A 16,241-nucleotide genomic window follows, 5' to 3' on the forward strand; every position below is an offset into this window, starting at 1 on the left:
GATCAGAACGGTCACAGCCCTGCTAGTTCCCTTGGAGATTGCACCTGAGTCACTGCCTGTGCCAACATCTTCATCCTTGCTCCAGCCTTGACGGGCTGGCAGCCCAGGACCAGACCATGTGGTGGGCTTGGGCCAAGTGGGTTAGGGCTCAGGGAGCTGGTGGCTGCTCACATGAAGCATCACGCTTAATTTGTTCAACTGGTCTGCTTGTGTTTTCAAAGGTGCCTTCAATATGACCGGGCGAGCAGTAGACAATGCAAAATATCACTTGCTGTCATCTCTTTCCCATGCAGACTCAATTACAAACTCAAAAAATTACAAATACATTACATTTACATTTAGTCATTTAGCAGACGCTCTTATCCAGAGCGACTTACAGTAAGTACGGGGACATTCCCCCCGAGGCAAGTAGGGTGAAGTGCCTTGCCCACGGACACAACATCATTTGGTTTGCATAGCCGGGAATCGAACTAGCAACCTTCTGATTACTAGCCCGATTCCCTAACCACTCAGCCATCTGACTCCCGTGAAATACACAGATGGACAGACAGTCAGACAGACAGACAGACAGACAGATAGACACGAGCAAATACCTACCTGTATATACATATCCTAGATGAAGCCTAAATCATGGGGACAAACTGAGGTGTCGTAGTTATTGTAACCTCTAGGTTTCTAGTCATCTCATTAGCCAGGCTGCTCCGGCGCTAATTTAGGGGGTTATGAACTGGATGTTAATTAATCACACCGCTCACAGATACCGACGTCCCCAGTTACCCAACTGTGAGCGTGCATACAAAGCAGACGACAACCATCGCCATCACCCAAGTATGCTCAAGTTGTTGTTTATGGAAGAAGACTGCCAAGAACTGTGATTATTTATACCAGGATGACAGCTGAAAACAACAGATGAGCAGCAGTTAGTTTTTTGTGATTTTAATTTATTTATTTATTTATTTTGGGGGGGGGGGGGGATCAATGGCAAACTATTAGGAAGTTGGATTTGTTAATGGTGATGTCAATAATTATTGTGTGAACAGCATTCAGCTCTATACTATATTCTGAGCATTGGGGCAATTATTTTAAATAGTAAAACTCAACTCAGTAAAAGTCAAAGTGTCTGGACAGACATTGGACAACATACATGATATAGGCAATACATTGGACATCTTTGTACTATTGACCAACTGTCAAATTCTCAGATGGACAGACTAAGCAATGTCCCCATGAGGCAGACACTGTGTCCATTGGAATTACAACAGCTCCCTCTGCTGAGTGTTTGGTCAAATCAGAAATGAAGAATACCACTGACAGGACATGTTGCCGTGGTACTGCTGGTGATGAGGATGAGGAAGATCAATGTCAGCAGAGACAGTGCTAGTACTCATGAAGATGGTGTGTAAGTATCCTAATGCATAGCATTAGGATGTTATAGCATAACAAAAAGACACTTAGTCACAGTACCTCAGTGACTTGTTCATTAGGAATCTGATTAGTGTGACGGTTACCAACATGCTAGCATCAGAATTTCCCACATTTTCCCCATTGGGAAGGACTTATATGCAGGCCAAAAGATAAGCCAACATGACCTCTGTCAAATTAGCAATTAAATTAGTAATGCAAGATGCCTGTTCTAATTACATTTGTCAGTCATTTTTCTATTACTACTATTGTCCACTAGAGGACAGAGGAGTCTCAAACAACAGCCATCATCACACTGACTAACCATCTTTTCTCATCTTAGATCATACAGTTTAAATGACGCTAGTCCCCTCCCAGTAAAATTATATTTTAGATGTAAAAAATGCCCTCATTAAAGAAGGAGAATGCAATCTAAGTTCAAACAAATCATCAATAGACAAATGAAACATGGGTTTCCATTTAATCCATTTAAAATCCTTTAAAACATATAATGAATAACAGATACAGCATTCAGTCTACATTTTCAACACATTATCCCTTGACTATATTTTATACAACCACAAATTCTACCACGTACATTATGCAACACTGTCTCCACCTTGATAAGCTGCTTTGAGAGAGAACAAGGCGTGTGGGAGGGAGATGAGCTCTCTGGTACTCACTAAAACAAATATATGGAATATCGCATCTCTACAGAACTCCGTAATGTTCACCCCCCACTGATCTTGAAACTGAGTTTCTCTCCCTCTTTCTCTCTTTTTATCTCCTTCTACCCATCCTTTTGAGTTCCCACAGTATGATTATTCCCTCCAGACATCAACTATAAACAACTTCGAATGGGTATGCATGGGTATGTAATTGCCGAATTATAAATTCTTTAACACTGGGGATGTTGTTGGTTTTGCTGTCTCCTATTCCCCAGTGCATACATATGAAAGGGGTGTATTTGTATTTATTTTGCTCAAAACCATAGCTACTATTAGTCCTCAAGCCTCATTCTGCACACATAATTAAGCCACTTATAAGGTAATTTATTATTTATAAAGTTTGCGATTCAGTGTTATGGACTCATTTGGGGTAACTTTAGAACACTAATGGGCATTGGATAAGAATCTGATGCAGAATGGACAAACGTCAGAGCTATAGAAGATTAATCCCAAGAACAAACTGATCTTGAAAAGTTAGCTTCAACCCATTATGATTTACAGAACTGGGTTCTCCAGTCCACAAACCTGTCCCCCCGCTGCCTAACCTTTAAGTACCAGCCACAGAGTGCTGCACACTATTCACCTCACCCCTGTGTGCTGCAAGGAACTGAAGGTTTTTACAAACTTCAAACATATTCTTGTCTTAAGTAAGTCTTAAGTTCTTAAGTTGCAGCTTGTGCGTGTCACAATATCTTGTATGACCAACATTTAGTTCAAGGTTACCATTTATCATTCCAGACAGGTATAAATCCTGTTGTGGCTCAAGATCTCTGCCTGCATGTTCTCCTTCTTCCTTTTATTGCTCATTTGACAGTCATGATCATTCTCTCTATTCTATCTCTATTTCTAACCATATCTTTTACTGGCTGCTCACCTTACACTCCTAACGTTCTCACTCTTTATTTTTTCTTGTGTCTCATGCACTGCCTTTTCTGCCTTCAGTTTCTCATTGTCTCTTTCAACAGATACCATGTATGTGCTCATCACTGTGAGAGCAAAATCAATGCACTTCTCAGGTGTCTTTATCTTTTTTTCCTTTTCTTTTAATCTTCTCTCTCCTTTTTATTCATCTTCATCTCTTCCTCATCTCGCTCTAGCTCAATCAGTCTTCTATTAAAATCTTCAGTCTGCATTCAATTCCCTCCTCTCATTCTGCAGCTTCTATTTTTATTCCTCTATCTTCTCTTTCTCCAGGTTGAACATAGCCTTTTCTGTTTCCATGACGTTTCTCTTTATCTTCACGCCATCTATTTCCTTTTCTATCCTCTCCCTCTTTTCTTCCAACTCCACTGTGTTTTTTGAGTCCATCAAAACCCTTGTGGACAACTTCCCTTTGTTTGTTTAACTCCTTATAATTCTCCTCCATCATCTTCTCATTATTTGCCATTTCCTTTACATATATTTCCCTGGATTTTCTCTTCTCCAGGCACTACTCCTTCCTGTCCAATGCATCATTTGCCAACATAATGGTCTCCTTACATTTCTCAATTGCTTCTGTCTCATTTAGAAGCTTCTCTCTCTCTCTCTCTCTCTCTCTCTCTCTCTCTCTCTCTCTCTCTCTCTCTCTCTCTCTCTCTCTTTTACTATTACCTTTTCCCTTCCTGAATACTTTCTCATCTTTCTTGTTCTCCATCTCCTTTCACTCTTGTTTCTCCCACTCCTCTATCAGGTCTCCTTACATGGCTAGCTCTACGTCTCTCAAAACCTTTTATTTTAACCTTGCCATCCAGGATTTCCTTTTTGGCTCTCCCCACATGTGGTTTACTGTCTGTCACAACCTGCCTGTTATGAATCAGGTCAAGATAAGGAAAAGATATAACTATTCTTCAAGAAATGTGAGAGATGTTTGAACTGTTTTTGTTGTTGTGGATGTCAATGCATTGATTGTCATGTTGATGATCAATCATTCTTGAATTACTGTTGATGTCAGTTTTCTGACCTCAAATTGCATTTAAAGTTTAATCAATTGTTTTCAACCTTCATTTATTTAGGAAAAATCTTTTCTTTTTTTTTACATACAAAACAATCAACAGACAAAAACATAAATAGAATAGACTAATACAACAAAAGGCACCTGAACAAAAATTTGAGGTACAAACGTTTCCAGGACGTCCGTTCATGAAAAGAATGCAAAACCAAGTTGAATAGAAGACGTATGTTTGCTTCTCTGCTTTATTACTGTTTGTTCAATTACCTCATGCTGGGTGATCTCATGACTAATGGTGTCTTGTTTGCTTACAAGGTGTATCAGCCTAGTCATAGCAGGATAGGCTTTAGTTGTCTGGTTGTGTGAATGATGAGTTCATTGTGTTTTAAAGACTATTTTTACACTACCGTTTCTGAAACACAGCCGAACAATGGATTGCACGGTTATGTAATAAACAGTTTTCGGCATATTGTGAATACTGTACTCCCTTCTTACATGGATAGTTATTTTCCATTTGAGTTTAGTCTTAGTGTGTTACATTGAAGACATATCTTCTCATATACTGAAAAACCCATGAAACTAGATGTGCTTTAACAGGAAATTACTATGGTCTCACCTGTCAAATGTAATTCTAAATAATTCAAGCTTTCAATTAGAGAGTGCCTACTTACTGTATGAATCCAAAATCCTTTTTTTTCAGCTCATTGCTAAAGAAAATCTCAAAAGTGTTAGAATTAGCATTAATCTATTTTATCATTGTACAACGTAGAGAGATTGTATTTTACTTCACTGTTAATTAATTAATATAGGTAGCTCAAGTCACAGTTGACCAAAATGGCTCTTTATGACTGGGTTTAAGTAGGACCCATATCAACAGTATACTGCTCTATGCATCTTGAACAAAGGGGTTGAATGGCTAGGGTCTGGCCTAGCCCCACCTGTGGGAGAGTGAGTGGGAGAAAGGGAGATGGAAATGGCAATGGAGTAAGTCTCTTTCTGTGGGACAGCACAGCTAAGGGAAAGCAACATTATTTCCATTATCTCCATAAGCAAATTTATAAATAGGGTAGTGTAGCAAATTAAAACCTGAGGCTCGCTTGTATTTTTGATCACATCACAGGTGGTTACTAATCTGAGGAAGTGATTTAAATTTAAAGTGGTCAAATTTAATAAATACATTTTATAAACAATTTCATCCTGTATCTACACGTGTTGGAAAACAAATGACTCAAAATTCAAACCTAGAACAAATTGAAAATCATGGGCCATAGAAGTTAAGGAACAAATAGCATTTGTTAGCAAGGGATTCGAAAAAATAACATACAGCCCTCAAAGTGTCGCATTTTCACACCAAAATACAAAGTGCATACAGTATATCAAACTGCTGAGAGGCAGATGTTGACAACAGCAGATCAGGAATCACATTTGCATGTGTTTTTCTTCCCAGAAACACTCTCCATTTGGCTGCCGTTTAACCTTCACACCCTGTGCAGGGCCAGTGCTAAAAACTTCCTGTCTCACAAGGAAACACCTGCTCTTGTGGAACAGGTTCTCATAGACAGGCCTCAAATCACAACACCACACATGTCATTCTTCCTGTGGAGCTGGATACCATTGTTTTTGCTCAAGCTGACAGTTGAACTTCGAAAAACAGGAGGAAAAAAGGCGTCAGCAACATGCATACAATTTGTTGCAAGGGTGTCTACAATAACATAGCAATATCACTGCTTAAAGGAATTTAGACAACAGTCTGTCTAGTTGTAATGCATCCTTCCACAAAGGGACTGTCTATCCAGAGTCCACAACTACAGTGTCAACCAACCACAGTTATTGGTACACACAGGGAAGTATTTTGTATTGGTAACCTGTTCATTTTAGTGTTATGTTATTTTGACTTTAATCTGGACTGCTGTACCGCTTCAATTTCTCACTGTAATTGATAAAGTACTGGCCTACAGCACCTGCCTAAATAGTATGGGTATCCTTTAGCAGTGGCATCATCAAGTGCTTTTTCCTCTCTGGAGATTGTGTTTCCTGTTTCCACTTAACTTACTTTCCCCCTTATTCAGGTTTTTGTTCAACAAGCTTCCAGGCTATCCTTTTGTTCAATGGCATGGGCCATGCATGTCCGCCTCTGGTCCAGAGCTGTCCATAATATTGGTCCGCCATTACAACCTAAATGGCTTTAGAAATACAGCATGTAATCCCTTCATTGTACAACAAAATGTGTAGATTTTTAGTCCACTTTGCAGCATTGCAGTGAAAATGTCCTATGTAGTATGTATTTTGTAGTACGTTTTCTGAAGCATCTGTTTTTTCAGAATAATTGTTCTTTGTGAGAGAAAAATCCCTTGATCTGTTAACATTTCAGGATGAAGGTAAAGGTGGAGCCAGCTCTTGTTTCAAATATCTACTTTTCCTCTCAATCTTGCCTTTTTGAGCAGGTGGGCCCCGATTGGGTATCAGAGACTACACAGAGATACTTTGTGTTTGCAGCCAGATACACACTAGTGAGGTTCCAAGTCTAACCACTGATCAGGCGCTAGGAGTCAAGTGTTGAGATCCAACGCACACAGTTTGGATACCAATTTCTGCAACCGAGTACATCCCTCCACCATGGGTGGTGTCGTCTCTTCAGGAATTCCATTCAAAGAATAACAAATTCAACTGTTAACCTGTTATCACCTTTACAAATTTAATTAAAACATCTCCAGTTTGAGAAATAAAAAAATCTACAGTACGTGTAAAAATAAAATGACCTGTTACAGCAACTGCATCTGTTGATTACATTAAGGGTGTTCAAGTGCTGCAGAAAGCGAAGTACACAGCAGGTGTCATTTGGAGTTGAGAAAGAGATAAAGACTTAAACAGCGAGAAAGAACAAGTAAACAAAAAGAAAGATAAACAATCATGGAAAAAAGAACCATTACACCAAGCACATGACTTGAAAAGTAAACATACAATTTTTATCACCATTTTCAGTATTTGGGTAAAGCTAGTGGTAGAAACATTGATTTGACAGATTAACTATTGGCTCCATGCTGTTAATAATTAGCATTTGAATCCTTACCCTCATGAACTTTGCCAAAGAGAGTACAGAGCTAATGGCTGGTGTAACAGAGAGGATTGTCCTCAGGAGACAAGGCGACCACTTTACTAGAGTTTCTTACATCTTATCCATACACACGTACACTCACAGCAGAGTAAGTCCCATCTTTGTGACAGACAAAACAGCCGATTGATATAATGACAAATTTCATCTGGCAGTTGAATTACAATGTGTAAGCCGAGTATGGTCTTACAAGAACAAGGAAGAGATCATTTAAAAAATGGAAGCCTTGCTAGTTGATTGTGTGGGTAAGGAAAACAAAAGTGAAGTCTGAGAAACGTTGATAGGAGGCTAAATGTTGGCTCAGCTTACTTGTGCAGGCAATGCGCAACAAAGGCTGCTCTTTGAGCCACGGTTGAGTAAGAGAACAAGAGAGACCGAAAGGAAGACAGAAAGACTGAACGAAAAATTTGAAAGAGAAGTGCTGAGAAAACAAATGTAAAGAGCGAGGAAGTGTGGAGGTGACATGATTTAGCTTCCTTCTGATAACAGATTTGTCTGTTTTTTCCTACACATACCCTCCATTGTGTCTTCCTAGACAGGAGTTTACCAGTGCACTAGACCAAATGAGTGACGACAGCAAGGACAGCCTGTGATGAATGAAGACTAGGCAGGATCAGGCTGTTACTGAAATCACCAGATGGGCTGGGAATCCTGACTTTAATTTATTTTGATTCATGACTGAGGAGGCCAGGGGGCATAATCTCCCCTTGAGTGTTCACTTGCATGGAGTCTGCAGAGGGTGGTACGCTATCTCCCCATATGAAAGCCACACCATGACTTAAGTTAATTTCCGCAGAAAGCAGATAGACAAAAAGAATGTTGATGGTGAGAGACAAATAGTCCTGAATCTTCTGTAATAATTGCCAAAAACAAGTTATTCATCACAGACCCTGACAGTTTTACTTATCCTAAAGGAAAAAAGAAAAAGGGTGAGATAGATGGGGTAACTCCAGGCATTTTCTCAGCCATAAGAGACATACTTAAACAGATAAGGGGCATTCTAAAAAGCAAACTCATTGAATAGATTCTACTGCACTCAGTCAGTTCCGTCTTATCTCTACTTTTACATGGCCAGAAGATGCACATCAGACAAGTAAAAAAACAAGTGCACCATTCAGAGAGCCGCAATGTAAGCCTACAGGTGTAAAGATAAATCAAAAGAAAAAAACATCTAAAAAGGATATTGATCTCACTTGAAAAGCTCCACTTTGCCTAGTTAAAAGCCTAACAGTTTCAGTTCATTCTTTTGTATTTATTTAGTTTATTTAAAGCTGCTTACACAAAAAATGGGAACTGCAATATCTAAAATATCACCTAGAAACATGGAACCTAGAAAGTGCACAAGTCAATCAGTTCGATTTATACGGTCATCTGAAAACCAAAAATATTTGAGACAATTTGAGAAAAATAAAGAAATCTGAAGAAATTAATTCTAGCCTTGCATTAGTGTCTGCTTTGCTAGTAGATAATATAATGTAATTAAACATTTACTATATGTAATAGAAGCAACTGAAAAGACCCATGGAGACATTTGAATATGACCTTGATTTTAAGAACGGCATCTATTTTTTTTTTTTTTTTATGATTCTAGGCAGTACTAAAGAGACAGGTTATCCTTGCAAAGAAAAACAGGAATATGCTTTTCTTGATTTATCTCTATCCCTTTCTCAACTCCCCTTGCAGGGGGCTCCATACATCCTACCTAGAGTCTGTGGGGACAATAAAGGAGGAAATTTACATTTACTTTAAATAGGCCACTGGCTCCCAGAGATTGGAGAAAGAAAAATTAATCCTGTCAGTTACCCTGCATAATAAGCAGGAAGAATTATGCATATACTGTTACTTCCCTCTCTAAATTCAAAGACTGAGAAATCTCAGAACTGAGCCGAATTACATACTTTGCCATCTAGGTTTATGGTTCACACAAGGCTACAGTATGTGTGAAAAATACAGTAAGTGTCACATTCACATATTGTCGTCACTTATGAATCCTAAAAAGTTGAACTTAAAAACTGTGATTGATACATGGAAGTAACTACTTTACAAATGGCATTATGAGCTGATGATAGTGATAAATCACTATTTCAAAATTAGAAGACAAGTCATGACAGATGATACAGTAGGCTACATGGCATGCCATGTTGTCATATAGTAAAAGGAGGTTTGTGAAAAGAAACAAGGTTAAAGAATTACAGAGCCATCTCCATTCTCAATCTCAAGTTAATTACATCAGTGGACGAGAAAGAAGACATTTTTTCTCTGTATCAGTAATGTCTGTGGGAATATAGAAGTAGATAAAACCAGGCATCAATCCCTATCCCTGAAAAAGACATCAACTGCAAAATAGCCTGTTCAATTTTTCAGCTGCTGCATTTAGTTTAGGCTACTTCGATTACAAGAGTTTGATTGAATGGCTTAGCAACATACATCACACCTTCTCCTTAAGCTCTGCGGCAGCCAAAACATTGCGGTTATGATACTTTATTAAACATTAAAACAGAAAACATTCAGTCCAATAGCCATACAGACACTGCCATACTGTAGAACCTAATGGGTGGTGTATTTTTAAGCTACTACAGTTTTAAATCAGACAGTAAGCCATATTGGGAAACATTGAGGCTGTAAACCAATCATGAGGTAAAATATAAAAGTGTGTTTAACACAGACGTGTATGATACAGAATAGTACTTCACTTTTGAGACAGTAAAGATGAAAATAAACTTAGTCAAAAAGACAAAACTACAAATACTATTGTATTTTACTCTTTCCCAGAGTCAAAGTTCACTTTCAGAAAGTCAATTATGTTCTTTCAATCCAGAGTACGTTTACTTGCTCTACTGTTAGAATACTGTTTTGTTATTTAGACTTACCACAAGTTAAATCTTTCCTACATAACTCTATATTCATAATTCCTTCATAATAACACAAAAATATATTCTCACCCCTAAAACCTATTTCTTTGTAGAAAAACTGCTGAATCCTTACATCCACACACCACTCCACATGTGAACTTCCCAGTGTTTCCTGTTAAACAGTTATAAGGTTTGTGGAAACTACAGCTAAAATTAGACATTTCATGTTTCTCTTTCCAACGGGCAATACAGTAGAAACCTAAAGCTTAACATCTGACTGATAAAACTCAGTGTGCAGATTCTTAAACTGCAGTGGAATGCCTGTGCCCACTCAGGTGCAAAATAACCCTCCAAAATATTTCACATGTAAACTTTAAAAGTCCATCTCCCTCTTCTTCCATCATCTCTTCATTTGTTGTCTGAGCATCTTTCTCCTTTTGACAATCATATCATGGAGTCTCTCTAGGCCTTCCTTGAGCCCATCTCCTATAATGGCACAGGTGGGCTGGAGATGCCACGGGTTTGCTGGACCCAGTTCCTTCAGCGCAAGAGCCTTCTCAATCTCAGCCAGCCCCATGGAATTTCTCAGGTCCTGCTTGTTCGCAACCACCAGTAGTGGCACTCCCTGGTTCTCTGACGACTTAGCAATCTTATGCAGCTCAGTCTTGGCCTCCTCCATACGTTCTGTGTCCACAGAGTCCACCACAAATATAATACCATCAGTGCAGCGAGTGTATGACTTCCAGAGTGGACGTAACTTCTCCTGCCCACCTACATCCCAGAAGTGGAAGGTTACAGTCCCGTGACCTCCGAGGGACACCCTCACCTTCTCAGCATTGAAGCCCTTGGTGGGCACAGTGTTAACAAACTCATTGAACTGCAGTCTGTAAAGAACAGTTGTCTTCCCTGCAGAGTCCAGGCCCAGGATGGCAATGTGGAAAGACTGAAAGAATGGGATGCTTGAAAAGAAATTGTGCTGTTCTGATAATCCATTCCCCATCTTTTCTTATGAGAAGGACAGGATTTAAAGGTTTAGGATGCCCACTTATCCAACAACGATGGTGAGGATTGGCTATATTTCCATAGGATTGCTGCTTTAACCTGAAAGCATAAAGAATATAACTTTATCTAGGCGTAATCAATGGTCTTCAAAATCCACAGTCACAGCAAAGCAATCAGGTTCATGAACTGGAAGCTTTTGCATTCTATTAATTTGATGGTAAGCATGCAAGAATAATACAATATACTAATGCACTATTATTCATAATGGTCACACATTTCCAAAACCCTAAGGCAGGGAGACATATTCTTAAGGCAGTATAATGGCGTCGAAGACTAATACAGGAAGCATGTCAATATTGGCATAATGCCCTTGATTGCAAAACAGTGTCACATGGCAAACCAGCAGTATACCTTGTATAACCAAAGAGTACACAAAAATGTAAACTACCGTAGGCTACATGCTTCGTCACGAAATGCTCCGTTTGGTTTTTAAACACTACATTACATCAATTCACTTTGCACCGTTTGATCTGCGCTCAAACGACCATTATCCATTCCCAGTACAATCACGATACAGTTTTCAATCGCACAGTATCTGTCTCTTATGAACTGTATGTCGCACTGATTGCACTCTTCTACGTTGTCTACACAAAATCATTCCACAATACAGTGCAGGAAGGCAATTGGTCCGTGTACTACACTCTCTTTTACAGAGCAAACGATTGGTTGAAGGGGTTGTCAAGATCCACTTGGTATACGCCCACCTGTTGGTTTGATTATTTCTAACCTAGAGGTAACTGTATTTATGTTTTTTGATTAGCGTATGCCCTCCCTTTGTAAATAGTTATATCAAAAACATAGCGAAGCATATTAATTAGCCTACCGCCTATAGACTCGCTAGTCTAACTAACTAAACACAGTTTTAATTTTTCTCTGGCGTTAAGATGTAGGCTACGCTACTATGGCTGGCTTGTACTGGTAGCCTAACGAAGAAATTGCAAATGTACTGTAACGTTTGTCGATAGCATGTGCATACGAAAACCTTGTAGGCTAAAATAAGTCACTATTGAGAACATTTCCCGACTTACCGTTTCAACACCACCATCCATTCTTTTGTGGTTAATTTATCAAGAGTGTTTGTCAAGCATCCCACTGCTGGCAAAGTACAGAATTCCAAACAGCGCCGCCCAACGATTCATGTTTACGTTTAAACTGATTGGCCAAATAAGACAGCCATATCCTTAAACTCTAAAATCAAATTGAAACATAATAATAATAGGCCTATACAGTTCTAGTTAGTTAGTTTATTTATAATAAATAAATAAAACGCTTATTTATCTTACGTAATAAATGTTTTTCCTTAATTGAAGGTTCCTTATGAACTGTAACTCACAATCGAAACTTTACCATGTTGGGTTTAATAACTTTTGTATTTAACATGCATTAACATGTATACATATTTCAGATATTTCAGACCCAGAATAGAATAGTTTGCACATTGTGCCGCATGGGCAATAACAATGTTTAGAATCTGAAAGTGTCATCCATTCTTCCAGGAACTGGATATCTTTTCTTCCACTCTGTCCATGAATGCACTATAGATTCCTCTTCTACGCCTGTGTCTCTATAAAGCAGAAAATATATCAGGAAAAATCTTAAAATTTTAGATATGGATGTTGTGGAACATTCAACAAAACCCACTGTATAAGAGGCTGATTTTGGAGGCCACGAAAGCTTAGGTAGAATAAGGTTGGCCTCCCATCTTGGTTCTGCTTGCTTGTAGGTGTTTATCTGACTAAATGTGCTCCTCGTATGTAATTCTGGCTCATGTCTGGAACAAAAAACTGTAACAGAAAGGTAACCAGTTGTTAGAATGTGCAAACATTTCATCCAGCACTGTCTCTGATATACTGTAGAGTAGACCAAGCTATAGTCTCAAAGATGCTTTCTGAAGTAAACAATTCTCACTCATGTCCAGGTGCTGAGATTTGAAGTTTAAGCCAATGGGATCCCTTTTAGATGTAGTCACTATGTGTGGCAGGTCTTCATCAAGCTAAAGTCAACAACCAATAAAACAATGGTTTATTAAGCATAGTGTTAAAGGATTTTCTTCTCCTGATCCTTTGCCTTCATTTAGAATACCATTCAGCACCATCTGGTGTTCATACACCACAAGCACAAGCTGAGCAGGAATTATGTCAAGATATCCAGTCAAGATACTAGATAAAAACATTTACTACCTTACCGGTCTAAAGTCATGTGGCTTCGGGCTGTTGTAAGGTCCAGTTGGATATTTTCCTGTTTTAACAAACATCAGCTTGGATTTGAATGAATCAGCGGGTCTGTAAAAAGTTTTGAACTGTTGTAGTGCTTTCTTCTGGTCAATCTCAGGTAGAACCCCTGTGGAAACTCTAACAGGTCTGACAACTAACTCTCTGGAACAAGTCAGACTTATGTTTCTGCCTTTACTTCGGGGGATTTTCAGGGATCTGTACAGTTTAGGAGTGAAATTAGGTGGCTTCAGGTTCCATAAATCAACCTGATTTGCAGATTCAGGGAGTGAAAAGTCCTTGCTTCTTGTGGTAGCTAAGTCTTGACTGGCAGAGAAGAAGGTTTTTCTGTCAAAATACACAAATTCTTGTGGAGCCAAATTACTATGAGGATTCATTGTGACACACAAGTTCGAACAGTCCTATGCCATGAAAAGGTTAGCTTCTGGGGGTTCTATGTACAGAATGTGAGGTAACCTGGCTGGGGAAAGAAAATCAGAATAGTAGATGCAGTTTCCACTAAAATAACTAGAATTCTGGATTGAATAACTAAAACAATTCAGCATTGAAAAGACGGAAGAGATATTGTTGTTTAATTGGGTAACATTTCATTGTACACTATTATGCTTTGAAATGTTTTTCCCTTTTTGCATTCCTAAATAAAATAGAAAAAGTTTGAATGCCATTCTTACCTTACAACTTAAATGAAAGACCAGACAAATATAGAAGGTCTACGTTTTACAGAAGAGTTAAATACCACGGCAAGTTGAGGTTGTTGTGTTTGACACATGGAGAAGCCATCAGATACAAGGTTGCTTAGAAACCAATGTCTGAAGACATTACATACAGATTAAACCAGAAGACTACCACAGCATGGGTTGTCTTCTCAAAAGACTTCAATAGAGCCTCCTAGCAATCACAGAACAATGTGCCCTCTGAAAGCCAAGATTAACATTGATAACCCAGAATTAAGTACCCGTATAATTATGCAAATATTGACTGAGCAAGTACCTATTAGGATCATGACATTACATGAGTTTGCACTGTAGAATTGTCATACATACCTTGTAAACACACAAATACAACGAGAGTATGATCTTTTGGATAGCTTTTTCAAGCTGTTGGTAAATGTACTGTGCTATCAATGTATTTACTTCAATGTAATTAATTCATTTAACAGATTGTGTAACGTACAGATGAATGATTTAAACTTGATTCACTGAGATATATGAATCCTGAAACCCAAGCTAGAATGTTAGGTCTTTTTATATGTATCAGAAACACAATGAAGTGAGAAAGTCAGATTTTGTACCCTGTTTTCTCTTCAGCCAGAAGTAATTTTATGGAACATTGCAACTAGATTGGACAAAAGAGACATTGCATTGCATTTTTGCATTATAGGATTCTGCAGTTTATCAGTGGTTTCTTCGAGACACATGTAGAATGTTCCGATTATACAGATTCAAAAGAAAACTGAAATTGACAATTAAAAAAAGTGTATTTGGCGTAATTGTACCACTGTTTCACAGCCTAAACACTTCAAATGCAATGTTGCAATTGTTTATGTCACCATGAGTGTCCAATGGAAGGCAATCTGTGTTCCATATGTGGGAAAATAGTTTTTCCAGCTAACTGACCTTTTCAATGTCCTGTGGTGAATGAGGAGACTTCAGTTGTGGCCCAGACAGTGAAAGGTTAAGATGACAGCTGTGATTTACAGGGGTCAGACTGATCTATTTTACGCAAATAGTCATCTGAATATAGGAGTTTATTTATGCAGTTGTTGTGGCAGACAATTAGATTGGACCTACAGGGACAGCTGATGAGAGAGGGGTGAAGGAAAAAAGGAAACTTGATCTAGGGCTCTGGAGCCGGTGTGAGGAGCTGACCTCACTAGCCCTATAAAGTTGAGAATCCGTGCCAGGGGTCAACCATTGCCTTTTCAGCTTGCCTGCATGTTTGGATAAAGCTATCCATTGCATCCACTCGCCATTATAATTTACAACTAACAGGCACTTCAGGCTTTAAACAATTATGAAAATGTTGTCAAAGCGATGAAGCAGAGATGCTTCTGTTGACTTCAGTGAACAGTGATTATTAACACTTTGAATGCTTAACAAGTGAAGGAAGCTGACTGCACATACCAGCCTAATAGTTTTATGTTTGAACTGAAATTGTGAACTACCAGAATATTAAGTAATGGTTCTCTTGAGAAGTTGGGCTGTGGAGATGGTTGACTAACTGGGTTGACTAATTAGCAGTTTCATGTTTCCTTAGCAGGAATTCTCTTACAGCTTCTGTTTTTAATGTTGTAAGAGCACTTCCACCACTGATTCATTACTACCCACCCTGTTAAACTCTCTTCTAATGTACTTATTTTATTCCGGTTTAGAATTTATAAGGTATTAATTATTATTATTTTGAATTTTATGTATAGTGAGTCCTGTTTTGAAGGTCTCAGGGTGCTACAGAAAAATAAAGCAATCAAGCAAGGTACGTAGGCATTATAAATAAAGCTGATTCAACTGTCTGTCTTTTTTGTGCGAAGTTGTGTAACAACATTCTAATTTTCCTGTTTGGTTCTCCATGGTGATGAAAGGTAATGAAAGAAAACCAGTTTCCAGGGTAGGCTCTTTCACACTTCATTTAAACAGTTCTCAGAGGAGGTGTAAATCTAGGATCAATATACAGTACAGTATATTGAACCACGGTATAAATCAGGGTGCAGTTTTGATGATATGTCCTCAGTAGGGAAGAGCCAGAGAAGGAGAGAGAGAGAGAGAGAGAGAGAGAGAGAGAGAGAGAGAGAGAGAGAGAGGAGAGAGAGAGAGAGAGAGAGAGAGAGAGAGAGAGAGAGAGAGAGAGAGAGAGAGAGGGAGTAAACAGTAGTAGGGCGGATATTGAGGAGTACAAGTCTAGACCTGCATGGTATGGTTTCCTTTTGTGTTA

General features: G+C 38.7%; 2 protein-coding genes across 4 annotated transcripts; both read right to left on the reverse strand.

Annotated features, from left to right (window-relative positions):
- Positions 1-9,633: 9,633 nt before the first annotated feature.
- arl4aa (ADP-ribosylation factor-like 4aa) lies at positions 9,634-12,227 on the reverse strand. Of its 3 annotated transcripts, none has more exons than XM_062465335.1 (2): positions 12,111-12,227; positions 9,634-11,121 (listed from the first exon to the last, which is right to left on the reverse strand). In XM_062465335.1, exon 2 carries the CDS (start codon positions 11,018-11,020, stop codon positions 10,421-10,423), a length of 600 nt encoding a protein of 199 aa, XP_062321319.1. In that variant the 5' UTR covers positions 11,021-11,121; positions 12,111-12,227; the 3' UTR covers positions 9,634-10,420. The 3 variants fall into 3 exon arrangements, with proteins under 3 accessions (XP_062321319.1, XP_062321317.1, XP_062321320.1); XM_062465333.1 differs by lacking the exon at positions 12,111-12,227 and adding an exon at positions 11,471-11,684; XM_062465336.1 differs by lacking the exon at positions 12,111-12,227 and adding an exon at positions 11,434-11,684.
- Positions 12,228-12,488: 261 nt separating this feature from the next.
- Positions 12,489-13,336, reverse strand: si:dkey-30e9.6 (uncharacterized protein LOC564083 homolog). Its single transcript, XM_062466203.1, has 4 exons — positions 13,268-13,336; positions 12,991-13,075; positions 12,724-12,956; positions 12,489-12,646 (listed from the first exon to the last, which is right to left on the reverse strand). Exons 1-4 carry the CDS (start codon positions 13,334-13,336, stop codon positions 12,563-12,565), a joined length of 471 nt encoding a protein of 156 aa, XP_062322187.1. The 3' UTR covers positions 12,489-12,562.
- Between the last annotated feature and the right edge of the window lie 2,905 nt (positions 13,337-16,241).

This window comes from Osmerus eperlanus, chromosome 7, assembly GCF_963692335.1.
Source record: "Osmerus eperlanus chromosome 7, fOsmEpe2.1, whole genome shotgun sequence".
NCBI classification, from domain to species: Eukaryota; Metazoa; Chordata; class Actinopteri; order Osmeriformes; family Osmeridae; genus Osmerus; species Osmerus eperlanus.